The sequence below is a fragment of the Neopsephotus bourkii genome, unplaced genomic scaffold, assembly GCF_033783945.1.
Source record: "Neopsephotus bourkii isolate Nb327-2 ecotype Australia unplaced genomic scaffold, CSIRO-AGI_Nbou_v1 NB_659, whole genome shotgun sequence".
NCBI classification, from domain to species: domain Eukaryota; kingdom Metazoa; phylum Chordata; class Aves; order Psittaciformes; family Psittacidae; genus Neopsephotus; species Neopsephotus bourkii.
In genome coordinates, this window is record NW_026901158.1 from 9,481,487 (window position 1) to 9,509,352 (window position 27,866).

The following is a 27,866-nucleotide window of genomic DNA, read 5'->3' on the forward strand; positions in this document are numbered from 1 at the left end:
AGCCACCACACAAAAGGTGATGGCAAATTTTATTCACACTACAATACTAACCATTTAAAAAAAGGTTTCTTTTTTTTTTTCCTGCAGTTTTATACTAAAATCACTTTGTTCTTTTTATACAATTGATAAGTTTATATTCACGTGGTGAGCAAAAATCACACCAGAATCAGCACCGTTTTGTTGTGTGGTTTCTCTTTGTTGTCGTTTTGGTTTTTTTTTTGGGGGGGGGGGTTTCTTTTCTTTTTTCATGGGGTTTTGTTATTTTGTGGTTGTAGTTTTTTAACGCCAGTCCCCGATGTCCTGGTAAAAAATAACTCAAGTTTCTTGGAACCTCATAGCGGGTGGCTTAAAAACGAATCAAAGGTGCCCAGCGTTGAGGAAAGGGATGGGAGCAGACGAGCTGGTGGCATCTGGGATGTCCTCGCCTGCTCTTCGCCCTGGCGGCGGCTGCGAGCCGAGGTCCTCTAGAATACATTTATCATTCGCTTCGTGTTTATAAAAACAAGGAAAAACCTGAATTGCTGCAGAAGTTTAGTGTCTTGTACGATCCCCTTCGACCTTCCCTCTCTGCAACACCTCATGCGATGGGGCGAGGGGAATCCTTCCACGGAGACGGTAACAGGGCCCAGTGGTGCGGACGAGAGCTGGTTCCTGATGGAGAAAGCCCAAAGGGAGCCCAGGCTCAGGGGAAGCATCTCTGGTTGGCTCAGGGAGAGCCAGGGACCAAAGGGATTGTGAGGAGCATGGGTTTCCTCTTGTTGGAAGAGAAAGAAGCCGGTGGATTCGGGAACAAGGAGGGTATTTGCTAGAAATGCCCTCTAGCTCCTAAGGAAAGGCCCCACCACAATGTCCCGTGAGATGTGGGAGAAATCCATGATTAGAACCAACCAACCAACCAAAAAACCAACCAAACCAACAAAAGCCAACCAGCAGAACCTGCCCCGGGGCTGTGCCAAGCACCCCGAACGCCAGCACCTCCCTCCCTCTGCTTAGCAACAAAGTCCCATCAAGTACTCAAAGTTTATTCCAAGTGAACTGGAGATGACTTGGCATGAGCGATCCATTCCATGAACATTCCGAGGACGGGAGGCCCTCCCCTGGACAACACTTAGGAGCACACTAAGAGGAGGAGGCCAGGACAGCTTGCAGGGAGAAGAAAACTGCACCAGCCACCCCTCCACACTGTGAAACCCAGCAGCTTTGCAGGCCCAAGGAGGGGAGAACATCATCACGGAGGCGGGGTTTGCTTTTATTTATTCCTCAAGTAACAGTCGGTGGCACAGCCCTAAGTGTCACGAACTCTTGGCTTTCCTGGAGAGGGCTTTTTTTGTGTATGTTTTTTCATTTTTTTTTCTCTTTAAATGGAAATTCAGACAGTTTGTGAATCTATGGGGTTAAAAGGAGTCAGTCTCTGGGGAGCGGAGCCTCAAAAGGGGCTGGCTGCTGTGGCAGAGCTGGTGTCGGGGAGCCCGTTTTCCTGCGTGTCCTGGGACGAGGTGCTCGCCTGCCGCTGGGCCAGCGCTGAGCTCGAGTGTTTGCACTTGGGTGAACCGCACTGACAGCTGAAGAATTTGCCTTTGATGTCCCAGAACCTGTCTCCGTAGTCAAAGCTGCAAGAGAGAGATAGAGACGGGGTTACTGCAAAGCATCAGCACACAGGAGCAAAAGGGAGCACTGGAGCCAGAGGACAGGGTAGGCAATCCTCAGAGCTGGGGGGTTTGGAACGCTTCAAGGGATGGAGTGTGCTTGTGGTATCCCTTGGGACTGAAGGGATGGAGTGATCTTGTGTTCAGTTCTGGGACACCCACTGCAAGAGAGACATTGAGGTGCTAGAGTGGGGCCAGAGAAGAGCAACGGAGCTGGTGCAGGAGCACAGGTGTGATGGGGAAGGGCTGAGGGACCTGGGGGGTTCAGTCTGGAGAAGAGAAGGCTCAGGGGGGACCTGATCGCTCCCTACAACTGCCTGACAGGAGGATGGAGCCAGGAGGGGCTGGGCTCTGCTCCCAAGGAACAAGGGATGGGACAAGAGGAAACGGCCTCAAGCTGCACCAGGGCAGGTTTAGATGGAGCTGAGGAACAATTCCTGCCCCAGAGGGTGCTCAGGCATTGGAACAGGCTGCCCAGGGCAGGGCTGCAGGCACCGTCCCTGCAAGTGTTCACACAGCGTGGAGACGAGGCCTCAGTGCCATGGGTTAGTGGTGGCCTTGGCAGTGCTGGGAACGGCTGGACTAGATGGGATTAAAGGGCTTTTCCAACCTGGTCGATTCTATGATTCTACGACCCTGCTCAGCAGCAGCACTGCTTTCATTCCACCACACTCCATTCTCCCTGCAGCAAGGCACTGGCAGCTCCAGGACAGCACTTACCCGATTTCCTCTCCAGCTTCTATGTGCCTCGTGCTGAAGAAGGCGATCCTGGGAAAGCGGAGGTCCTGGTGCGACATGAACACTCGCACTGGGATGAGGTTGGGCTCACAGAGGTGGTTGATAAAGCGGCTGATGTTGCCATAGAAACGGGCATCGATGCAGTAAACCTCTCCATCCTAGGGGAGAAATGTGTCAGTAGCCATGAGGTGAGGCTGGGTTTAGTATCAGTGCGGTTTTTACAAGGGCCTGCAGGGACAGGCCAAGGGGAATGGCTTGAACCTGCCAGAGGGGAGACTGAGCTGAGCTCTTAGGCAGAAGCTCTTCCCTGTGAGGGTGCTGAGGCGCTGGCACAGGGTGCCCAGAGAAGCTGTGGCTGCCCCATCCCTGGCAGTGTTCAAGGCCAGGTTGGACACAGGGGCTTGGAACAAGCTGCTCCAGTGGAAGGGGTCCCTGCCCATGGCAGGGGTTGCAGCTGGAGGGAGCTTTAACCCCCATTTCAACCCAAACCATTCCATGACTCCATGGTTCTATGATTACTGCTACTTGTTAAAATAAAACGGACCAAATTATTGGCCATTCCACCAATATTCTGCAGAGTTTAAAGACAAACAACCAGGGCAGGACACCGACTGCGGGTTTAAAAGGACTAAACACACATTTTTAGATCCAACAGTACCCTGAACCCCCAGTTTTCTGCACAGCCCTCTGCCCACACCAGCCCAACACTCCTGTGGTCCATTGGCTCTCTCCACCCTGCCAAGCTAAAGCACCAGCTTGGCACAGTGGGATTGATGTCTGGTGCAGACAAACACCTTAGGGGAACAAGCTGCTGGATAGGGGAATAGCATCTGTTCTGTCCTCTAATTGAACATGACAGCGAGGAAACACAAAGCCGGAGCCTCAAGAAAACACAGGTTTTTGCAGATAAAAGTGCAAGGGAGAACACAGAAATTCCCTTTCCAGAGAGCAGTAATATTTTGTTTTCCCTGTAAAGAAAAGAACCTCCCTCAGGGCTTTTTTATTCCAGCAGAGAATGACTGTGCAAGGCAGAGGCTTTAATTACAGGAGCTAATTTCAGTTGCAAAGAGGCCAAAAGCAAAAGGCTCCATTAGCAGTGTTCAAGCTCCCTTTTGAGCAAGCACCGCAGCACTGTTAATGGACAAGTGGTGCCAGATCACACCACCCCACTGGGGCAGGAACCCAGGGAAGGTGTCCCAACGGCTGGGGAGGCATCACCCCACATGGTCCTGTAACACACACATGCTGTTATTCCGTGTTGCAATTATCAGGAATTCCCATCATCCCCTCTATTTCCTCCATGGAAATGCCTTGGCTGGTGAGGACAACATCACCCACTACCACATCTAGTGCCCATCTGGAAAGATCTGGGCTCTCCACCATGCAAGTCAAGATGTGCTTCTTGAGAAAGGATTCTGCTGCCTTGACTGACCCAGGCAGAGTCCTCACTGTGAAGCTGCTGAGGAGGAAGAGTCCCAAAGCAAAGTGCTTCCCACCTTGCCATGAGGGTATGGGGACAAAATCTGAAGGGTCAAGGCCCAACTAGAACTTCAATCTGGCTACTGCTGTGAAAGACAATTAAAACTGATACTATAAATACATTAGCAACAAAAGGAGGGCTAAGGAGAATCTCCATCCTTTACTGCATGTGAGGGAAACATAGTGACAAAGGATGAGAAAAAGATTGAGGTACCTAATGTCTTTTCTGCCTCAGTCTTTAATAGCAAGACCAGTTGTTCTTGGGTATCCAGCCCCTAAGATGAAAGAGACAGGGAGCAGAATGAAGCCCCCATAATCCAAAGGTCAGTGACCTGCCATGCCACTTAAGACACACACTGTGTATGGGAATGGATGGGATCCACTCAAGCGTGTTAAAGGAGCTGGTGGAAGCGCTCACCAAGGCATTTCCATCATTTCTCAGCAGTCCTGGCTCACTGGGGAGGTCCTGGTTGACTGGAGATTACCAAATGTGATGCCTATCTACAGGAAGGGCCAGAAGGAGGATCCAGAGAACTACAGGTCTGCCAGTCTGACCTCAGTGCTGAGGAAGATTATGGAGCAGATCATCCTGAGTGCCATCATGCTGTGCATACAGGATGACCAGGTGACCAAGCCCAGACAGCATGGGTTTATGAAAGGCAGGTCCTGCTTGCCTGACCCGATCTTCTTCTACGACAAGGCGACGCACTTAGTGGATGAGGGAAAGGCTGTGGATATTGTCTACCTGACTCTAGTGAAACCTTTGACACCATTTCCCACAGCATTCTCCTGGAGAAACTGGTTGCTCATGGCTTGGATGGCTGCACTGATCACTGGGTAAAAACCTGCCTGGATGGCCAGGCCCAAAGAGTGGGGTGAATGGAGTCACAAGTGGTGTTCCCCAGGCCTCAGACACCCTGAAAAAAGACAATGCTTGTGCCTTGGGTCTTCCTCTTTGCTTCACTGAAGGCTTCCTAAGAGCAAACCCAGAGGTTCTCCATCAAGGCAGGCAGCCAGGGGCTGATCTAAAGGCCATGCAAGGCCCAGGTGGGGTTTTGCTCTAAATGCACAAACCAGGATGAAGTCTCTGGTGCTTTTCAACTCCATAATCACAGTTTGACCCTGCTGTTTTCAGACTGACTACAACACTCATCCCTTGGCTTCTTTCACTTGTTCAGTGTGTTGCTTTAAAAAGAAAAAAAAGGCAAAAAAAATAAAGCAAAGCTTCCCTGTCAGTAGCTGATGACAGAAACAAGACGTCTTGGAAGCCACCGCGTTCCTCTGAGTCCCCAGCTCACCTCTCTCCTCCTTTCCCGAGCAAAGTCTGAAGTGATGGCTTTGATAAAAAACTTTAGATGGCACTTTTCAAAGCAGGGTTTCTGCTCTGAGATAGCTCTCCACAGAGCAGCACAGGGTAACTATCAGCAGAACAAGCCTCCAGCCCCTGCCAGGGTATGTGATGGATACCTTTTGAGTGAACCAGGCTTGCTTTTTCAGTCTTCCAACTCATCTTTTTATGAAGAACTCACAAAGCTGTCAGTCAGGACTGCAAGCGTGCATATACACACTGAGTGTCACAAACTGAACAACTCAACTCGGGATACCTGAACAGTTTTGACAGAAGAGCATCTTGCATCAGAACTGGTGTGGGCAGCACACAGCATGGTAGCCCAGCATTGCTTTAACAACCCCTAAGCCTTACCTCAACCCCTCTATATTTCGTGGCTCTCCTCTTTGCTGTGTGTCAAGATGGAGACAAATACTCTCTTTGCCCTTATGGAGAGGCAAGACCTTGGGTTTATCTCATTAGACACCTCCAGATACAGTACCTTGTTGTCAAGGTCAAAGAGGTAGGAGTCCTCTTCACGGACATCTGCCTCTGAGTCAGATATCAGCTCACCAACGTACCTGCAGACAGACAGGGAAGGCAGAGATAAGATGCTCATGCAATCATATGTTTGGGTTTAAACTTCTCTTTCTGAGAAGAGGGAAAGAAAGAGATACAGCCAAGCCACAGGTGGCAACCCCCAGCCTCACAGTGCAGGTCATCTCAGAGCCACGCAGGCAAACCAAGCTTTGCCAGCTTACAGCAGCTAAAATCTTGCTCCAAAGTCCATCTTTTCAGGGCAATGCTTTCAATATTAAAACTGGAGTCTTCCTTCCAATAAAATTTACTTTTCCTCCAAGGAATGTGTTTCCTTCTGCAAATCTCTTTGTTGTCCAAGATCAACACATTAATCCAATTCTCCTTCTGTTCAGACTCATGTCCTGGCTCTCCTGTACACTACTGCAGTGCTTGTGCTGTTCATATCCCAAAGCAAAATGGTTGTGTCTGTCCCTCCTGTATTTTCCAGGGTATTTTGATTGATTACATAGGCTACATACCTTATAAAGGTTTGAAGTCTTAGGTCTAACCTAACCTGGAAGGATCCCAACTTCTTTCTCTATCCCTCACAAGCCAGAATAAATCAGAACTGTGGTCCAGTAGCAACCACCTTGTTGTGAAACCAGGTGCAAGGCAGATTACAACCAGCTCCTCTGAGCACCAAAATGAATGTGCTGCTTGGCTTGGCTTGCTGAGAAGAACCAAATACACCCACCACCTTCCACACCCGACACAGACACTGGTTTTGCTGCTAACCCCCTTGTGCAGGAGTCCCCACTGCACTGGTGTTCCCACATTTGTCTCCCTGTCTCCATCGTAAGCAGTTTTGGACTGTCAAGGTTCAACATTTCCTGCCTTGACCTGCTTGCAATCGAAGTAAGAGACACAAGATGAGAGGTACAGAGGCAGAGGGAGGGTACGAGAAAGCAGCAACAGCACTGCAGTATCTAACTCTTCCTGGCCTGCACTGCAATGCTAATTAATTATAAGCAAAGGATTCACAATACGAATAAATGAATATTTTGCAGCATCAACATTATTCCATGATCAGTATCCATTATCCCAGCATTCCTCTGCAGCTCCCAAGGCATTTCCAAGTGTTAACCAACTGTATCCATTCCCCCTCTGGCTTGAGGCAGCATTTAACTGCAAGGCTGGGACAGAGGAGAGCCATAAAACATCAACCTGGAGAGGACCCAATCCATGACAAGGGATCATCTGGCTGCAATGTCCATATCTGAGGGATCTGGTCAGAGCAGGAGGCTGTCGCTGTGTGTGATCCTCCTCTTTGCCCCACTACACCTTGTTATTTATGAAGCACTACTGGAAATCACACGCCCAATGGTGACCTAAAGCAATAGCAAGATGATGGCCAGAGAGGAATTCATGTAGCGTGGCACAGTAGCCAGCAGCAGCTCAGAAACAGCTGAATAATGCTGCATGGAGAGTGCTCTACTCAGGGACAGCTACTCCAGGTTTACAACTCAGTGAAACTAAAAACCACAATAGAAACAGAAACCGTTGGTTTGATGTTCCTTTAAAGACTATTCCTGTAATTCATTTCCTTTCCAGGACTGCTTACAAATACAAACAGTTCCTTTATTTCCCAGATGGAAAGTTAGGGAGGGATGTGCAAGAGGTACATGTTCCTACACAATAAAAGAGCTTCAGTCCCTTCCTTTAAGAACTCCCCAGATCAAGCCAACATCCTTCTTCTCAGCAAGACATTGAGCATGGTGCTGGAAAGTAACTACACCTGAGCTTTACCCTGCCGCTCATCACTGCAAGACCACAGCTCACCCCATGCAAAAACTCAACAGCAGCAGGAAGGTCCCAGCATAGGCTCCAGGGTTTTCCATGCAGTGTGGAAAATGGGACACTTTGGGGCTCTCTCTGGCTGAAGGGGTGGCTAAAACACCTGGCTCAATGCAGATGGTATCTTATTAAAGCATCACTCTTTCATACAGAAATGAAACCACATAATAGGCATGCAGAGAAAGCAACAGACTAGATCCTCACAAGCCTCTACACTTTCTGCACTGCACTAATTCACAGCCTCTCTGCTCTGGAGCCAGGCTGAGAGAGCTGGGCTGGGTCAGCCTGGAGAAGAGAAAGCTCCTGGAGGGGAGACCTTAGAGCAGCTCCAGTGCCTAAAGGGGCTGAAGGAAAGCTGGAGAGGGGCTTGGGACAAGGGCCTGTAGGGACAGGCCAAGGGGAATGGCTTGAACCTGCCCGAGGGGAGACTGAGCTGAGCTCTTAGGCAGAAGCTCTTCCCTGTGAGGGTGCTGAGGCGCTGGCACAGGGTGCCCAGAGAAGCTGTGGCTGCCCCATCCCTGGCAGTGTTCAAGGCCAGGTTGGACACAGGGGCTTGGAGCAAGCTGCTCCAGTGGAAGGGGTTGGAACTGGATGAGCTTTGAGGTCCCTTCCAATACAAACCAGTCTGGAATAGCCCAGGAGCAGAAATGATTGCTGGAGTGATTACAGAGAAAAGTTGAAAGGTTTCTAAAGCACAAACCAGGCTGAAATGCTCCTTGTGTGTAAAAAAGGCATTTACACACAGAAACAGGACCAGCAGAGCTTCACAAAATGAGTGTTGCGAGAACTATTCCAGACCTGCTCCCCATGCAGGCAAACGTGAAAACTCATGGAATAAAGTCATCCTTACACCAATAGTATTATCATCCTTCCCAAGCAGAGGAAGAATGGCTGTATGAAGCCACTAGCTGCTCAGGGCTCTAATCCAGACTTTCAATGCAAAACCCTCTTCCACAGGAGCTGATCCCAGGAGCTGCTGTGTGCAAGCAGCCCCCAGACACCTCTGGCACAGGCACTTCTTTGCCAGAGATGAGGGAAAAAAGAAACCAAGTCTCTAGGGTGGCCATGAAGAACCAGAGGAAGGCCATCAGTGCAGCTGGAGGAGGAGAGGAGGACTGCGTGTTGGTGAGTTAATACTGTGTGTGTGTGAGAGTGACAGAGATAAGGAGGAACGTGCATGGGCAAGACACAAATTAGCTCAGCTTTTTAGTATGCAGCTTATTTAGATAATGAAGAAGATAATGTCAGCAGCTCCTGGCAAGGGTGAAGGGAAGAGTTAAGCGTGGTCATGGTATCTGCACCCCATCAGCAGTGATGTGCTCCACAATGCGTCTGTCTGTATCCATTACACTGTCAGGGCTGCCCTGTTTCCCTGGGCTGCCAGTTCACCACTGCCAATACCTCTTGTGTGTTTAGCATTCCAGTAGGATTTGGTAAAGTTGGTGCCTTTCCTCTTTGGGAGCAGTTTACTCGCAGGCTCTGGCTCATCTCTGGATGCTGAAAACCAGGACACTGGAAACTCTGGTCCCTGACAGAAAGCCCCACCTGAAGACAAACTTGGTACACTGCCCACAAACAGCAGTTTTAAGCTTTACCTCTGCACAAAACATGTTCTCATCTGGCAGCTCCAAACATGGAAGAAATACTTGGCCAATTCACTGCAGAACTGACTTAATTCTACAATGATCTTCCTCAATCCCCTGCCCCAATTCTATAAAGCACCAGTAACTACTTCTAGAAAACCCCAGCACCTATTTCCATGAAGGCCACGAGTTCAGCCTTCTTTAGAAGATGTTAACTCACTGGAGCATTGCAATGAAGAAAACACTTCCCAGAACATCTATAAAGCACACATAGCACTTTAAAGCCTGAAAACTGTGGGGCCCAATGGCAGGTTTTTTCCCTTGACATACATCTGAAACATTTTTGTTCTTAAATACTTTAGTGAATCAGAGCTGACACATGCTTAACACCAAGTGCTTTACTGTTCTGTTGAATAAGACCAAAGCCAGAGCTGTGACACTGGAAAACCTCTTGAGAAGTCAGTATTGAAACAGAAAAAGATCCCCTAGAAAGAAGTTGTTCCCAACTGCCTTGGCCTGAAATGTCCCCTTAGCCACAGCGAACATATGAGTTGAGCACATGTGCAGCACAACCCAAATGCATTCTCCCCTCACCACTTGTGTTTCAGAGGGGAAAGAGCTCAGCACAGATCCCATCGAGTCAGCAAAGGGTGGAGAAAGCTCCACACTATGAGGAGAAGGACAAACAGAGCAGGAACGGAGTCAGGAAACTCCATTCAAACTGGCTGAGGGCCAGATGCCAGTTTGACTGGTGTGAAAACCTCTCCTTAAAGAGCAGGAAACCAGCTCAGGAAGCAATGGGGGCTTGTGGGAGCTACCGAAAGCTGAGGAACTTACTCGCACACAAAGGTTCCCAGAGGAATGTCCTGCATCGTTCGCACACCCCAGCCCATCTTTTGTGTCCGATAAAGCTGCAATCGAGTCCTGGAAAGAGAAAAAGAAGCCACATTAATAGCAGCACTGTACAGAAAGATGATGAACTTTCATAGAGGGATAAACGAAAAAGGCAGCAACCTTCCATGACCACAAACTCAAAGCTGATTTTGATACCCAACCCCCAGTTCTCACACTGGCACCACTGAAGGAACTCTCCACTCCCACCACTGCTCTGAGCACCCGGGCAGATAATTCTTCATTAGGAGTGCGGTGAGACACTGGTAGCCCAGAGAAGCTGTGGCTGCCCCATCCCTGGCAGTGTTCAAGGCCAGGTTGGACACAGGGGCTTGGAGCAAGCTGCTCCAGTGGAAGGGGTCCCTGCCCGTGGCAGGGGCTGGAGCTGGAGGAGCTTTAAGGTCCCTTCCAACACAAACCAGGCTGGGGTTCTATGATGGAAACTGCCCGGGGACAAGGGATGGGCATCCATCACCCCTTTCTCCCTGCACAGCTGCACCCCTCAGGACTGGGGAGGGGGATGTGGGAGTGAATGCCCCATGTGGTTACACCACTGATGACTGACATGTAGGACACCAGACTCTCACCACCAGCATTTGTTTTTCCTTTCACACACTCAGAAGGCCAGGAAGGTGGAATGGGACTTGGCAGTGTAGCTCTGCAAGGAGGGTGCTGCAGGGGGAAGGCAGGGAGCTTATTAAGAACACCTTAAGTTAAGTGCTCTGATCCCTTTGCCCTCTGTAGAGGCCAGTGCATTTAGCAGCTCCATCATATCCAGCTCCCTGGCTGAAAGACAAGGAAGAAACGCTGCAACTTGAAACTTCTTGGTGTAATTGCTGCTCTGTGGAATTTTACTGATGGAGCTCATAGGCAGAGAAACAATCCTGTAAGTCACTGTGCCTCCTGCTCCGCCAGAACTTGAGTTAAGTGCAGGATGAGCAGTCTCCAGGGCTAGGGAAGGCCCATGCTGTCCAAGGGAACCAAAACCCACTCTCAGCAACACTGTTATCGGAATAAAGAGAAATCCAGGGTTCACCTTAACTTCACCCTGTTGCCCTTCCCAGCGCTCCTCTTCCCCAGCACTCCCTCCTGGCATCACCATCAGCTCAAACCAGGGGCTGCATGTTTTCTTGTATTTGCTCCCAGCTCCTGAAGCCTTCACCATGGCAAAGCATGACTCCATGAGAATGATCACTCTAAGAGTCTTATAACACTATTTCAGGCTTGAGGAAGCTCCCCCATGTTTTGCATCATCCATCACAGCACAGCACCAAGCTCAGGTTCAGGCTCTGCTATTGGGGATGACACAGGGAGCAGTGGGACCAGGACTCCGATCACAACTTCCCAGCTAGGCCAGATCCCCCTGCCAGATGGAAATGTGTGTGCTGCTGAGCAGAGTTAATTTGGAGCAAATCTGATCAAGGCAGCACTGAAACAGAGCAGGAACACCCATGTGTCACACTGCAGCCCAAATGCAGGAGGTTTCCTCCCCACAGACCTCAAGCACAGCTCTGCCAAGCACCTGACCACAGGCTTCCCAACACAGCCGCTCTCCCAGGCTCACGGTTGCGTTTCCAACACTTCCTGGCTTTCAGAAAACACTTTGGCAAGGCAAAAATACAACAGCAACCGCTCGAGGTGTGCAGCTCCTCAATCAACACCCACAGAGACACCGGAGCTCTGGAGCTCGGCAGGGAAAGCCAGGAGAGATAAAGCTCTGTGGAAACACAGCCAGCTTCTTCCTTGTTTTTAATACTGCAAAATGTCATTCAAACTACAAGGCTTGCAAATAAAAGTGTTGTCAGCACTACAAAAACTTTGCAGAAGTCTTTTTCCCAGTGGGATTCCTTTGGACTTAGTGCAGCAGCAAACTTCTCCATAGCAGAAGTCCAAAACACAACATTGACACTTTTAGCTTGGCACCAAAACAATAGCGGATGGTCTGCAGCACTGAGGCCAACGGGTTAGTCAGGTATCGATCATGAGGAGTCAGGCCAATAGCTGGAACTTCTGAGCCGCCAAATCTGGGCATGCTGGGCTATATAATATAGAATCATAGAATAACAAGACTGTTTTCAGTTAAAGCTCATCCAGCTCCAACCCCTGCCACGGGCAGGGACCCCTTCCACTGGAGCAGCTTGCTCCAAGCCCCTGTGTCCAACCTGGCCTTGAACACTGCCAGGGATGGGGCAGCCACAGCTTCTCCGAGCACCCTGTGCCAGCGCCTCAGCACCCTCACAGGGAAGAATGTCTAATCTAAATCTCCCCTCTTGCAGTTTAAAGGTGTTAAATACAGACTGCTAATTTACAAGTTCTAAATGAAGGCTTTGCAGTTCCTGCTGCTGTTATTTTCTTCACACATCTCCACCTGGGAAGTTACATTTAGGCTGCTCAAGCAACGCCACAAGTCATTTCCATGTTTTATGGTCAGGCTGATGAAAGAACACCACATTTTCAACATGACAGCAACAAGGGCATGGTGTAAATATTAACTGAGCTCAACAACCTGCTGCTGCTTCATTCCCACCGGCAGCACACAGGAACCCACATGCATCCCACCACTGTATGGTGGCACCTGCCCCAGCTTCTGCCTCCTGGGGTTTTTGTGGGTTTATGGGTGACGTGAGACTAGAGAGCCAGAAAGCTCACAGGTTTGGTGTTGGTCTTGCCAAGATAAGCCACGTTTGGATCCTCCTTCTCACCTGAGCCCATTCTGCACCACCCGGTTCCTACAGGTTCTCCAGCACGAGCACGCGTGATTGCACTCAAAGATCAGGGGCGGCTCAGCCATGTTGAATTCCGGCAGGAGTCGGCCATCCTGAAGAGGAGAGGCATTCCAGACTGGGTTAGTTGTTCATTCCTGCCACCCCTCCAAACCAGGGGCAGGCCAAGGGGCACAAATCCCCTGAGTGTCAAAGCAGGCCAGGGACCCTCAATGTGGAGCATGCCCCAACCTCCCTCAAACCAGCATCAGACCTCAACTTCTGCAGTGGCTCTGCTCTACCCCGACAGTGGTACCACCAACACCTGGAGATCATCATCACTATCACCAACAGCTGCCAAACAGCAAGAGACCATCTAGATTTCTGCTGCCTGGCATCACCCTATGCACCACCAGAAAAAACATCTTACAGAGCTGTGCAAAAACCCAGCGTGCATCCCATCATTATTATCATTTGCAGTGCTAGAGAGGAGAAGCAGATGCTTTGTCTGCCTCTGGAATAAAGCCTAAACATCCAGAGTACAAGGCCAGTACACCCAAGTTCTTTGAACCACATTATCTTCGCAAATAACACTCCCAAAAAAGCTACAATTCAATTATTAACCAACCCAAGACAGGATTAAGGAAGCGATAGAAGCAGTTCATCATAGTTAACAAATTTGGCTTTTAAGGCTTGAAAGATGTAATCACCTACTAACATGTAAATAAAATGACTACAGAGCAAAGAAAGATGCCAACAGCCCCCATGGGAGAAACTTGCAGAGATTCACGGAAGTTCTGATCTTAGCAGAACCTGTCCAAATGTTAACCTCAAACCCTCCCTGGAGCATTGAAGCACGGCTACCCAAACCAAACCAGGTTTCTGGCAATGCTGCAGTTAAAACATCCCTACTTTGCCTTCAGCCAGAAGGATCACAATGATAACAGATAAAAGCAAGCAAAAAAACCTCTCTACTACCCTGCGCTTGTTTACATACGACAGCTTTGTCTGTGCTGCTCTGAACTGGAAGCTGATTTCACACATGGATTATTCAATACACTCTAGCACATGGGTGTAATTAATGGTTCAGTTGGCATGTGAGTAACACAATAAATAACAGTAGAAAAGCTTTCCTGCTTATGTGTTTTGCTGTTATCACACACACCTCAAAGCTGAGACTACAACTTCAGGCATTTTATAACAAAGAGAGTTGTGCAAGGAACTGGCTTTAAAGTACTACTATATAAACCCCAAACTGTGCAGAGTTCAGCTCACAAACAGTGACCTAACCCACTAGCAGGTTCTGTGTCCTCACCTTATCATACCAGCAGCGCATACTGAGTTGGCCACACATGCAGTTACTGGAGGAGCAGTCATCTATACATACACAATACTGGAAGAGAAGAGAAGGGGTTAACTCCCCACCACACACACACAACTGAAAGAGCAACTTCTGTGACTGGATCAGAGAGGAAACCCCAAGTGTTCTTGCTGCAGCTCCTGAGTCAGAAAGATGAGTCTCATCAATTGAGCAGTGGTTTTACTCCATTATCTACGTGTGCAATTTCTGTGTGCTCTCACATTGAGCCACCCTCCTTTGTCATGAGAGGATTGTCCTCCTGTGTTACTAACCTTCCTGCATGCCCTATGAGCTGTGCTCCACACTTGGGTGGAGTCATTGAGGACAAGGACTCGTGCAAGGAGGGACAGGAGCTGGGAGATGATGCAACATGACATCTCAGTCCTTCTTCCCATATGTGTGCTCCAACTGGCTCCAGCATTCCCCAGGCCAATGCTATCCCACCACCAGCGGCTGCCCAACAAGGTTTGGGCATGGGACGTTCACTTCAGCCATCTGAGGGCTGTGCCCAGAGAGGGCTTTCCCTCACCCTACACTTCCCCACCTCTGCTCTCACAACCCAGGACTTCCAGTATCACACTGAAGACCTTGGCCTGGGTGCTGCAGTCAGCAGGAAGATGGCATGAGGAAGGTCTCCCAACAACTTACTAACTTTCCAGATACAGAACAGAGGAAAAGAATAAATGGGAGCCACATCATTCAGCACCAGCTACAGCACACAGCTGATCACAGAGATTAACTTAACTGCTGGAAAAGGTATAAGGCAGAATCCCATCTCTTAGAGAAAGAGCTGGAGTTTAGGACTACAGCCTTAGCTGGAATTTGATGGCCATATTAGGAGCAGACATTCCCATTTGAACATAAACCCCATTCTGAGATGCAGCACACCAGGACAGGATACCCACATGGCTACGCAAGGTGCCTCACCTGTAAATGGGTGATGTTTCTATCAATGTCCATTGGGGAGGTGACACAGTTCTGTGAAACGTATTTGTAGTTGCTAGGACAAGGCTCACTGTCCACAGAGTTGACACAGGGAATGGGGATCCGCTCATAACCCCGGGCGATGTCTCTGTCAGTGGGAGAAAGAGAACTGTCAGAGAGGAAAAGCTCCCCTGTAAAAGGGCCCATTCAGCTCCCATCCTGGGGCAGAATTACTGTCTCTGATCACTGAGCACTCAAAGCCTAAAGTAGTTCAGACCAGCAGAGAGTTCATTTTTGCACACCCCGTCTTACACATAGTTCTTTGTGCTTGTGAGTATTTCCATTTGGAGGATGAATTTACAAACCAGGGTCTGAATCAGCATGTGCTTAGCTCTTGCTAAGCTCAAACTGACCTTCACACCACTTTAAAAGGCTGAGCATGAACTTGCAGTCCTTTCTTAAACCAGGCCCTCAGCCTTCCTCATGGGGCTCTATTTCATGACCCCCAAGGCAAAGCCAGATGTATTCTCACCTGCTCACAACCTTCTCTATCTGGACAGGCTTCTCAGCAGATGATTCTTTGAGAGTCTTGTTCATCTGTAGGGCCACCCAGACCTGAGAGTTAAGGCTGGAGCACTGGAGTGGGGTCTCACCCTCCTTGTTCTTTAAAGTGACATCCGAGCCACGGGAAAGAAAGAGACTGCAAAAGAGCAAGACAGAGTAAGCATCTCCTGAGAGAAACTGTGCAAGGGGGAAACAAGCTGAATCACATCCTCCAGGAGCCCTTAAGGGGCAAGGAAGAATCTGTAGTAGTGAATAATCACCTGAGATCTCCTTATTAAGCATGGTCCAATGAATCCTTCTACGTGAAGGCACTGGCAGAAGCCACAGACTTGAGCTCTAGGCACTCATGAGAGCTCTGGGCAAACCTTGCCCTGCTTCAGGCATGACAGGTACTCTGTTGGTACCAGCCTAATTTCACACAGGCTTGAAACTCTCTCTGGCAGGGAAAGATATGGGGTAGAAATGAAAAAGTCCCACAGGAAACTGGTGCTAGACTTGGCCCTTGTTTGGACTCACTGGTTTTTGGTGAGTACCCAGGATGACTTTATTCATAGCAGTGATGGAGCAAAGGGAAAGCCCTCTTACCATATTATGCTATGCTAGTTATGGGGAGGAAAAAAGCAAGTTTTAATCAAGGATGCCTCAGGCCTTTCTGTTGGGAAGCCCAGGCTGAGCACAGGCCCCCAAACCTCTGCCCAAGACTCCAGCACCACTCCTTGTTTCTTGCTCTACTTTCCACCAGCTCTAGCAGCAGCTAGTATTTCAGACCCACTGCCCTAGGAACAGGGTAATGGAGAAACGAGCCCTCCATCACCCTCCTGCTTTGTGCTTAGACACCAAGGGCATTTCAAAGGATCTCCTGAGCTTGCCAGCCAGTAACCAGGCAGAAAGGAGTGACCAGGGGAAGGAAGAGGAGCAGCAGGGCTGGAGCTGTACTTACACTACACACTCATAGCGATTCTCTCTGGCTGCAATATGCAGGGGCGAGTCGCCGTGAATATTCACTGCATGTAAATCACACTTAGCAGCCAGCAGGATCTCTGCTATGTCAACACAGCCAGAAAAAGCAGCCCAGTGCAAACAGATATTTTCCTCCTGGGGGGAAAGAGAACAGAGCAGAGGCTGTTTAGTGCATTAAACCCCTATTGCTTTGGGATCCATCATCCTTAGCTCTACACCTGCAGCATGCAACATGTGGCTTGCAGTCTTTTTCCTTCTGAGTGGGACTGCCAGGGTGGGCAGGGAAATCTCTGCACAGACAAGCTTGGAGTTCTCACTCCAGCTGCCTCCAAGCACCAAGGATGGAGAGGCTGTACATAAAGTGGTCCATTGCCTACCTTAGACACACAGGCAAATCATCTGTCTCTAAGCTACAAACCAGTCTCAATCTATCCATGAGAGAGATGGCAGACATGAACCAACATGCTGGAAAAGGCTAGAAGCTGAGCTTCCCCAGCCCAGCCAACAGGAAAGGCAGCATGCCTCCAGTGCTACAGAACTAAAAAGAGCACAGCCCGAGCTGTAAGGACTATGAAGGTGCTAGAAAAGAGAACCACGAGCCACAGGGAGAACAATCAATCCAACTTCAGGCAGCTCTTAAATACTGAATGTACTCATCTCTCACTAGCAGCACTAGAAATAGCTGAACACTCATCTTTTTGATGGAGGTATTTTAAGCAATGATACTCTGTTTTCAGTTCCAGTGCAATTTGCAGCACACTTCGAACCCTTCCCCATGACAAGTTCTGAAGACATTGATTAAAGCAGTGCAGTGATAGTAATGATCAACTCTCATCTATTTCTTTTTAAGCAAAAATAAAGCAAATCTTGGAGTGATTGCAACTTAGATCCTTCCCTAAATGGCAGGCTATTGACAAGCACCATGGAGCAGAGAGGCCTTTTTCTATATAGCTTCTGCCTCCCAGTGTTGCAACATCTAGGTAAAGAAAACCCTATTCACATCACATACAGAAAAAATTCACCCTGTCGATTGCACACCACATGATGCTACACCTGGACTTGCTACTCTGCCTTGCACTAGCTACTGCTGAAGGTACTCCTTGCAACAGGATCACAATCAAAAGCATTTCTCCTGCTTGATGGTTCCCAGCACAATACCTGAAGGGGCCAACAAGAAATCTGGAGAGGGGCTTTGGACAAGGGATTGTAATGACAGCACAAGGGGGAATGGCTGTGAGCTGGCGGTGGGTGCATTGAAATGAGCTCTTAGGCAGAAGCTCTTCCCTGTGAGGGTGCTGAGGCGCTGGCACAGGGTGCCCAGAGAAGCTGTGGCTGCCCCATCCCTGGCAGTGCTCAAGGCCAGGTTGGACACAGGGGCTTGGAGCAAGCTGCTCCAGTGGAAGAGGTCCCTGCCCATGGCACGGGTTGGAGCTGGAGGAGGTTTAAAAGGTCCCTTCCAACACAAACCAGGCTGTGGTTCTGTGATGATTCTATGATAGTGGCTGATTTCTGAAATGGTTTCCAGGAAGGACCTTACATTGTCACGGATGTTGATGTCCGACCCCTTCGCAAGCAGCAGCTTCACCAGCTCAATATGCTTGTACTCAGTGGCCCAGATCATTGGCGTCCAGCCTCCGTCATCCTGAGGAGGGAAAGGGGAAGGGTGAGACATGCAGGATGGGCAAGAGGTCTCCTGCTGGCTTCACAATCCCCTTGGTAGCCACAGCAGGGTGCACCTTGCCTGGGAGCCACAGACCCCTTCCCTCCCTATGTTTGTCTCATCACTCTTCTTCAGTCTATGCTGTTGCAGTAAGAGATCCCTCAGGGTCCTGCAGAGCCCAGCACCATTTGAACCAACATGTCTCAGCAGGCTGGAGTTCATCTGTAGCTCAACACACTGGCAATGGATCTCCAGGTCATTCAAACACTGTCCAAAAGGCACAAGGAACATCCACCTTGGGTAAGAGCTATTGCAAAGCTCCCTGAGAAGCCCGGGCATGCTGGGGTTCCCCCAGAACCAGGAACCCTGATGCAGCGCTGCCTCACCCCATGGCAATGGAAAAGCTCTGTGATGGCAAGGACCAGGCTCAACCCATCCCACACCATGTCTATGATCCCACCATTCCCCTGCTAGGGAAGAGCACAGTGACTCCCTTGAACAACAGGCTCCGTCAGTAAACTCAGAGTCAAGGAGAAACTGCAAATCAAGGCATGTGCAAGGAAAGTTTCCATGGGACCAGTGGAGGGGATTCACCTTCTCTGATGGATCGGGATGCCTATGGCACTGTCACCACAGAATGTTCTTCAGGTGCCTCCCAGGACTGTCCTTGAGAAACACTGCTGAGACTTGAGTCCCTGACCTGAGCAAAGCAGCTCCTGCCCCTCGCAGAAGGAACTCACCTGGCAGTTGACATCCATCTTCCCGTTGGAGAGGAGGTACTGAACAACGTCGTAGTGCCCCTTCTTGGCAGCCAAGTGCAGACACGTGGAGCCCTCTGCATCCTGGACACAAGCACAGAACAAGCACTCAGAGGACATCTCTTCCCAGTGTTTCCCATGTCTTTACAACCCCAGTGATCCTCAGGAACACCAGAGAAGCTCCCACATAGAACAGAGGATCCAAAAACCCCCAGCTGCTGTGAAGGAGGCAAGAGAGCAGGAGCCAACGCCAGCACTGAGCAGAGGGAGCCTTACACAAAGCCCAGAGGTGCAACCCATGCAGAATAGGAGGCTGAGCGTACAAAGGCTGTGAGATGTCTTTCTGAAGCCTAGGGAAAGCAACAGCCCCAAATCCTGGCAGATTGATGCTCCCCTTCCCCAGCAAACCCCCTCCAACTCTTCTCCATGTGCTGGGGAGCCAGGGGAGGCAGAAATGCCTTAAAGAGGAGGTGTTTTCACTTTACATCAGAAAAGCAGCCTGGTCTCAACCCGAGATGTTCCATTCATACAGGGTTTTTTGCTGTATTTTATTAGCACAAGGCCTTATCCCAGCATCCAGATGCAGGGTAAAGGGGCATCCTGCTCCTGACAGACCAAGTCCCCAGCATGCCTGCAGCTGTCTGCTGAGATAGGAGATGAAAAACAGCCACAGGTTGAAAGGAAAAATGCCTCTGGGAGCTGAGCACACAGGATCTGGAGGAGATGGACAAGCTGTGAGTCACGACGGGGACACTCCCACACTAACACCAAAGATCGCGGTGGCTGGAGCCTGATTTTGATCAGGCCTTTATATCCCAAGAGCTTAGCACAGAGCAAGGCCCAGAGACCAGGAAATGAGGAGGAGGAAATGAAAGACTGAAAAGCAAAATGACTGCCTCCAGCCCAGCCCCTGGAAGAACCATGGGAGGCGAGAGCTTTCAGATGGAGCTGATTGGGGAGTGTGGCACAGGGCTAGGGAGCAACCCCCGGGCAAGGACGGGACATCTCGGGTCAGGTATTACAGTGTGGGCTTCTTGGGGTGAAGAAGGAGTTCCTACACCCTTACAAGTGCCACACCTGAGTAATACCACAGCTTCCCCCTTAGGCTAGCATGAGCCAAGTGCAGCTTCTCAACCCTGTGTAGAGCAGACACACATTAATGTATTTTTTACCTAAATGTCTAATTTAGATTAGATATCAGGAAAAAAATTCCTCCCTGTGAGGGTGCTGAGGCGCTGGCACAGGGTGCCCAGAGAAGCTGTGGCTGCCCCATCCCTGGCAGTGCTCAAGGCCAGGTTGGACACAGGGGCTTGGAGCAAGCTGCTCCAGTGGAAGGGGTCCCTGTCCATGGCAGAGGTTGGAGCTGGAGGAGCTTTAAGGTCTCTTCCAACCCAAACCAGGCTGGGATTCTAAGATTCTAGCATCAAGTTTCTGCAGGTTTTGTGTGGGCTTTTGCACCCCATCAACCCCTTCACCTGGGGTCTGAGAAGCCCCCCAGCACCCCTCAGCTCCCTGTGCTGGGTGCACACCACAGCAGCTCATGTCTGGATTTCTCATTGCAATGGCTGGAGCTGATTTTAAGCTGCAGTGTTGCTGCTTTCAAACAGATGACTAATTTGGTGTGAGAAACTAATTAACATAATAAACTAGTCTAGACTTCAGACGTGATCTCAGGCTTCTCATTTGCTGTTGCAAGCTCTCCTTTGCCTTCAGAAGAAAAAAACCCTTCTTTTCACTTCCTCAGGAATAAATCAGGCAAGAGGTATCTGGGTTGCTCCAAGACACTTGGGACAATGGTTAGCATGAACCTAGACATGCCTGTCCTATCTTTTCCCCCTTCTCAGCTCAGAACCAGGCTCTCATGGGTCTGTTTAAGGCTTGGGGTGGGCAGCACCTTGTGCAATCCTCCTTGTCCTAACAGCTCCCTCATGAAAAGAGCATCCCTGCCCAGCTGTACCCCCAGCAATAGCAGAGGATTGTGCCAACAGCAGCAGGTTGCAACAATAATTTCACATGGGAGGGCTCCTGAGCTCCAAATAGCATCTGATGTAGGGGACTAATACATGATCTGTGTATTTTCCAAGACTGCAACGTAACCAGAGCATGCTACAGGCAAACAGACAGCTGTGTTTTATTGTACTGCTTTAAATTAAAGGGTAGATTTTGAAGATGGGGTACAATTTTGCCACTGCAACGTGACTGCAAGAAACCACACGGCAGTCCTTTGGAAAGCAAAGCTTCCTCTGTCATTTCTGCTGGTTTGGCAAGCACCTAATTACCACCCCGTTTTAAAATGTCACCCCAAAAGTCTCATTATCAGAGTCTATAAAGAAAACTCCAAAGTCACTGCAGTGGATTTCAGTAGCCCCAGATGAACTCAAACACCTCCTACACTCGGTGCCACAGATTTCATGTACCCAGTAGCAGCACTTGCCCCAGACTGCTCACAGCCAGGATACTGCACCACTCCAGTGATACTACCAACAACCATGGCCTTGCCAAGCCTTCATGCCCAACACAAGCAAGTCCACCTCCCCTCTGCATATGCACTTCCACCCAAGACCTATCAAGAAAGAAATGGTGGACAAAGGCTTCTTCAGGACAAAAAGACAAGGAAACAACTGCTACCTTAGGATCTACAAGTGCTCCAGCCTTGATAAGGTATTTCACAGTTTCCAGATGGTTGTTTTCTGCTGCTTCCATCAGTGGGGTCCGCTGGTCTTCAGAGCAGGAGTCGATATTAGCACCAGCCTGTTAGGAGGCCAAGGCAGATACAAGGACAGTTACAATCACTGCTGGTGAGCAGAGGAAGGATGGGTAAGGAGTGATTTAGTAGCAAGTTTTTTAACTGAAATTTAGCCATATTGAGCAGGGGAGAAGAAAAGTAAAAGGAAATAAACCCAAGAAAGAAGACAGTGCAATTGCACCTGGTTTGGGAAGCAGCACGCAATGCCTGCCCTCCCCCCTGCCTTCTACAGCCAGTAACCAGGGCATAAGGAAGCCAACAACTGGTATTAAATAGCTCTTGTTATTAATGGATTTTGTACTGCTACTTTCTAGATATCATTTGGGAAAAATGAGCCTCCTCCTTTCTCCAGCAGCTTTGATTTCCCTGGTCTGTAATTTCTATGGACACAATGAACAAAGCAGCCAGCTCTTCTCTATGTCACAAGCAGTGAGAACAACTTGCTGATTGCAACAGAGGTAGAAGCTGTAAAAATACTCCTGGAGATTGTCTAGCTATTCCTGTGCAAGTCAATGGCAATGTTTCTGCAGAGGTCTCTGAGCATAGGTCAGTTCAGTTCTCAGTTGAGCATGGAGTGCCTTGAACCAAAATCTTATTCTTTTCCAAAGCACTCCTGTGTTGTGAGACCTGCCTGCTTTAACTCTTTAGCTTAGTGCAGGAACCCACTCAACACCTAAAACCAGATCTCTGAGATAAGCCAACTGCTGGCAGGTCACACATGCAGGTACACGTGTGAAGCACAGACCTGCTTACAGCAGTGACACCCTGACTCCGGTTCACCCCTTCCAGGTGCCTCCCATTGAATGCATGTGTTTCGATTACTTTAAAATAGCAAGAGCTACTGAAACCAGACCTGAGAAGAGGCATTTCAAGTTTAACAAGCTGGGGACATGCCCAGCCAAATCCTGTTCTACTGCAGTAGTCAGACATGAGGGGAGAGACAAGATGATGAAGGATTCTGGAAACAAACCAACTCCACTGATACTTAATTCAAGCTGTTTGTAGTAGCTCAAACATTTTACTCCATTTACTCATACAAGTCACTCTGTTGTCTTCACGTGCAGTAACCTGAGTGAGAGCAGCAGGGTAGGCCCATAGCTGCATCTTCAATCAGCACTTTGTAAGCCTCTGACTCCAGATGCTGAATTGCAACAACCCAGCAGGCTTGTTCTCAAAGCCATGGCATTGCTGCTTTCTCAAGAGCCCTTTAAGGTTTCCCAGTCACACAGGGTAAACAGAGCATCCTGCCAGTCACTCCAGGTGATAAATGGCAGTACAAAAAGGAAAAACTCTAACTTTTTAAACCCTTCTTTTTCCTTCATATCATTTTGGAGTGGATTCAACAAAAGCACCCCTATGTCTTTGACCATCTTCCGTCCATTAGAATCCGAATCTCAGACAAGCAGCTAAACTTGCATCTGCCCTTTTCTCCTTTCCACATGCAGGACCTTTACCCTGTAGAGGAAAATCCTGCTGGATTTACTAATGTTTTGACTGCAGGGAAGACAGAGGCTGGCTGCCAGGCTCCAGAGCCTACCTGCCTTTGTCACCAGGAGCCTCTTGGCAGCAGCTTGCAGATGCCCTGCAGCCTGCCTGCAGTCCGCCTGTGCTGGCACATCTGGCAGCTCACCACTGCTGGGTGTGATGGGCATGTAGGCTCCCACATGCTGCACAGTGCCCTACACTGAAGCTTCACACGCTTTTGTGATGTGGGCAGGAGATCAGAAACCACAGAAAACGGCTTGTATAGCAGAACAAGTGGAGACAGACCTGAATCAGCATATGGCAGATGTCCACATGGCCAGACTCGGCGGCAGCATGGAGAGGGGTTCTCTTATTCTGATGCTCCATTTTAAAGTTGGGGTCAATGCCGTCCACTGGAAAACAGAGCAGGGATGTGTTCAACCACCATTCAGAGATGAGAGAAAAGGGTAACAGAAGAACCAGGTCTCAACTAAATCCTTCTAAAGGATGGCTTCCTGGCCCATCCTCAGTCCTTCTCATGTCTCACTACCCATTCACACCAGAGAGCCCTCATGGCACCCATAGACATTCAACATGCAACAGCCCTCAAACCAAGAGCTTCAGAAGTTTAAGTCAATTTAAGTCATCACAATTTCTATACAGGCCTTCTCCTTCCACACAGGGCATCTCCCCATCCCTGGAAGTGTTCAAGGCCAGGTTGGACACAGGGGCTTGGAACAAGGTGCTCTAGTGGAAGGCCTGTGGCAGGGGTTGGAGCTGGAGTAGCTTTAAGATCCCTTCAAACCCAAACCAGTCTGGGATTCTATGATTCAGATTCACAGTTCACCATTTTTCAGTGCAACAAACCCAACAAACACTATACAAAGTTAAAAAGGAAAACAAAAAACTGCTTTGTTTAAAGCAAGAGAAGTTGGAAACACCAAAGAGTCAGAACTACCTGGCCTTTCTGTCTAATCACTAGTAAATGCAATTAATAGCAGTGATCCTCACTGCATTCTTGCAAACACAGGGCTACAAAGTGGATGGAGCTTCTCCAACTACCAGAAGCTGGGGATGTGACCAGAGACTCTCACAGCTGTGCAAAGACTGACAGATGATGATGACAGCCAGACAAAGATGTCTGGGCACGATAACATGTTCCATATGATGAGGCCGTAGTTATATATCAATGAGTAACACTTTTGTGCTATTGAAGACAAGAACAACGAAGCTAACACTTGTTAGATGAAAAAAAAAGAAGAATCTGATAAACGAAAAGAACAGAAAGCATCCAAAAATGTACTGCAAAGTACTGGAGTGGAAAGGAAATGATCCCAGGGAAACACTGTGTCCTTCAAAAGGGAGATTCCTCAGGAATATTTGTTGGTAAAAACAAGCTCAGCAGCTAAAAGTCATCTGGTGACAGACAACTATGTACCCCCTAAACAAACTCTTTGTATTGAAGGGGCTCTTCCTTTCTGCTCTCTTGCTGATGGGCTTCAGCATAAGCTGACTCCCGTCTTTTTACCTCCCTACTGGATGCAAGTACCTAACCATCCCATTGCATGGAGAGGAAAAGTTCTATCAGACTGGAAACATTACATCTAGGTGTTCTGGGGACAGAAAGAGCTTCTCTGGATAAAACTGTGCCCAAATGCAGAATCAAGCTGGGAGCAGGTCCACATTTCACAGAAAGATGAAGCCATTTCCAATGACACATCACTTGAAGAAATGGCTTTCTCCTCCAACTCCACTCACAAGGGGCAGTGGGGAAGATGACGTGCTGCCATGCTGGGAATTGGACTCTGGCAGCTGCCTGGCAGGAGCTGGGAGTACTGCCAGACACACAATGTCCTGGGAAGGAGCCACCTACCCAACATAAGCAGGACTTTTTGCAGCTCTCCTTGCCTCGCAGAGAAGTACAACTGCTTTGGATGGAACCGCAACTTCTTGGGCCTGCAGGAGTGGGAAAAAGAAGCACAATTAACACCCACTGAAGAACACTTTTGGCATTTCACCCCATCCCACTGCTAGCCCATGTGCATGACAAAGTCTGTTCCTATGGTACAGCTCCAGAGCACCAGCAAAACACACAACAAGGTTCCAGAAGGAGATCCAGTTATAATTGCAGCCGGCCTTGTTCTAATGAGAACTATTACCCACGACTGCTGCTCATCAACAGATTCTGGGTACTACAACTGTAAATGAGAATTCATCGTAGTTATAGCTATGGTTGGAGGGCAGTGAAAAACTAAACCCTCCAGGCAAATCACTGAGAGCCATAACTGTTCTGAATCAGTCATTTGTGGGGGGTGAGAAATGACTGAAGTGAACAAGAAAAGGTCCGAGTGGGACCAACATCCACAGAAGCTAAATCTCAGTCTTCTCTAGGTTAAGCAGCTTTGCTGGGAATTGGAGAGACATAATGGTCTGTTCTTACTTTTCCGAGTCCAGGGCAATCAGGGCACTTTCCAGAGTTTCTTTAACTGGTCCCTGGGTCAGGCTGGTAGAAGGCTTTGGGAATACTGAAGACCCAGCTATGTCAAACCCCTCAGCAGCTGAACTTTCTGGCTTGTCTTCCTCTGACAACCGCGTCCCAGTGCCACTGAAGAGATAAAATGAGAAACAGCCAAAGCACAACCATTAAAAACACCCAACAGTATGGATCTCATGCCAAAGAAGGGAAAGAAATGGATTTTAAATAAGTGTAAGTGAAATTGAAACACAAACCAATGTATTTTATGGCCTTTTCGGTAAGAACTTGCTCCAGGAATTTGCACTGCCTATGAGTATATTTTGATGTATTCTGTGCTACAGGAAACCAAGGAATGTGCGCAAACAAGGAACATAAAGGCCACCAGAAGAGATCAGACAGAAGCCAGACCACTGTTCAACACAGGGATGGCTGGTTTTTAATTCTACGTTTTCATCCTCTCTTTATACTTGTGCCAATTTGTGAGGGCAGGAGCTACACCTAGGTGGTGCCTCAATTCCCCTGTCACTTAGCAGACCTGGCAACATAAACTTATTCCACTCTTATTCCATTCCTAACAATAAGAGGAAGGGATGGTTTTAACTCCTGAACCCCTCCTATCTTCATAGCTCACCCTGTGGCCACTGCACTCTTCTCCAACATAGCAAGCAACACAGAACACACCTGCAGATTCCTGCAGCTGAGTCTGGCTTGTGAGAGAAGGAGCAGAAAGCACTTTGCTCCATGAGGAGCACCCAAATGCAAAGCATGGTCTGGCACAAGAGTTGAGATCACCGTGTGCTCCCAAGCTCACCTCCCTGTCGTGGTGTCAGCCCTTCCCTCCACAGCCGCTGGTTTCTGCTGCTCGTAGGTCAGGGACACCGTTGAGGTTGTGTCTGCTTTTGCTATTGTCACTTCCTTTGCCTTGGAGGCCTCTTCCCCGCAGTGTGGGCAGTAGCTCATGTCGTTGACCTGGGAGGCACAGTTCTTATGGAAACGGTGGGAGATGCTGCTCTCCGGCTGACACTCCATGAAAGTGCCCTAAAAGAACCACAGAGAAGAAATTCACACCTTGGTCACTTCGTGCCTTACCCCTTCCACATGCTTCATCCACAGATCTCTTAAACATTTCATTCACCACCACTCTTGTCCCTGGTGCTTCCAGTACAGTAAGCAAGCACTGCCACTTCTTTAGAAGAGAACAAAACCAAGTTAATGGGGAAAAAACTTGGTTAAGGACTGCAAAGCAAGTTCTTTAACTGTGCTTGGGGAACAGAAGCAAGAAGTTCCGATTTCCAGCTCTTTCATCTAACGCTTAAGTTCTCGCTTATGCTCCCAGAAGTGCCAGTGTACTGTAAGGATGCCCCAAAACTGGAAGAGAAAACTTCAGACCTGTGTGCCAAGCCAGCATTAACACTACCTGACCAAGCTGTGCATCAACCATTCCAGGACCTCCATGAGTACAAGTAAACCAGCTCTTAATCCCAGTGTAACCTCAAGTATGTGACTTCTCTGCTTGGCCCCTGTCTGCTGTTTAACCCCAACAACGTGGCTGACTGCTCCTTCAACAGACTTGTCCTAAAATTTTCCCTTTCCAGCAAAGTGTTTCAAACTGAACTGAAGGACCCCAGAACTCAGAGCCCTGTGATACCCATGCTACCTAAAGCCCTGCTGTGCTCTGTGCTTAGTGATGGACAGCACAGACAAACCCCCACCCAGGTTTACCTGTGAGCTATGGGAACTACATGAACCACAGCTTGTCACTGAGATGTACAAGTGTGTAAGAAAAGACTAGTTAAACCCCACTCTTCTCCTGAATTCATGGCCCTCCCAAGCAATCTAATTAACTCTGTACCAACTCTGCGAAATGCCTTGAAGGGTTTTGTGGATGTTAGCCTTTAAATGATCTTTGACTCAGCATGGAACCCCAGGATGGCTCCATTTACACAGCGATGTTTGAGCCTACTGTAGCATCTTTCATTGATTCATCTTCAAGAACACTGGCATCAGACAATTAATCCTCCTCACACCTGTGAGGCCCTAAATTGGCGTTTTTCAGCTTTAACAGGGAAACTGGGATGCTGACAAAGTACTGGACCATTAAAAGCCTCAGTGGCAGAGGTGGAAGAAGCAGATCTCAAACACTGCCTTGTTCCAGTGCCATCACTCAGGTTCCCACCTAAACCACCACAGGCAGGTGGGGGGACACTGATGTGTG

The 27,866-nt window shown here is 48.9% G+C and overlaps 1 protein-coding gene across 15 annotated transcripts in view; it reads right to left on the reverse strand.

The window, feature by feature from the left end:
• Window positions 1-269: 269 nt before the first annotated feature.
• EHMT1 (euchromatic histone lysine methyltransferase 1) overlaps window positions 270-27,866 on the reverse strand; it is a 114,929-nt gene continuing 87,332 nt past the window's right edge. For all 15 annotated transcript variants that reach the window (XM_061352974.1, XM_061352978.1, XM_061352980.1 and 12 more), the window contains 16 exons: window positions 26,463-26,689; window positions 25,616-25,780; window positions 25,049-25,131; window positions 23,482-23,588; window positions 21,594-21,716; window positions 18,948-19,049; window positions 18,085-18,189; window positions 16,528-16,682; window positions 15,556-15,723; window positions 15,027-15,171; window positions 14,055-14,132; window positions 12,740-12,855; window positions 9,984-10,070; window positions 5,693-5,771; window positions 2,367-2,542; window positions 270-1,610 (listed from right to left, as the gene is read on the reverse strand). In XM_061352974.1, the coding sequence (XP_061208958.1) occupies window positions 1,427-1,610; window positions 2,367-2,542; window positions 5,693-5,771; window positions 9,984-10,070; window positions 12,740-12,855; window positions 14,055-14,132; window positions 15,027-15,171; window positions 15,556-15,723; window positions 16,528-16,682; window positions 18,085-18,189; window positions 18,948-19,049; window positions 21,594-21,716; window positions 23,482-23,588; window positions 25,049-25,131; window positions 25,616-25,780; window positions 26,463-26,689 (2,100 nt within the window). In that variant the 3' untranslated portion in view covers window positions 270-1,426. The remainder of the gene's footprint in view (window positions 1,611-2,366; window positions 2,543-5,692; window positions 5,772-9,983; window positions 10,071-12,739; window positions 12,856-14,054; window positions 14,133-15,026; window positions 15,172-15,555; window positions 15,724-16,527; window positions 16,683-18,084; window positions 18,190-18,947; window positions 19,050-21,593; window positions 21,717-23,481; window positions 23,589-25,048; window positions 25,132-25,615; window positions 25,781-26,462; window positions 26,690-27,866) is intronic.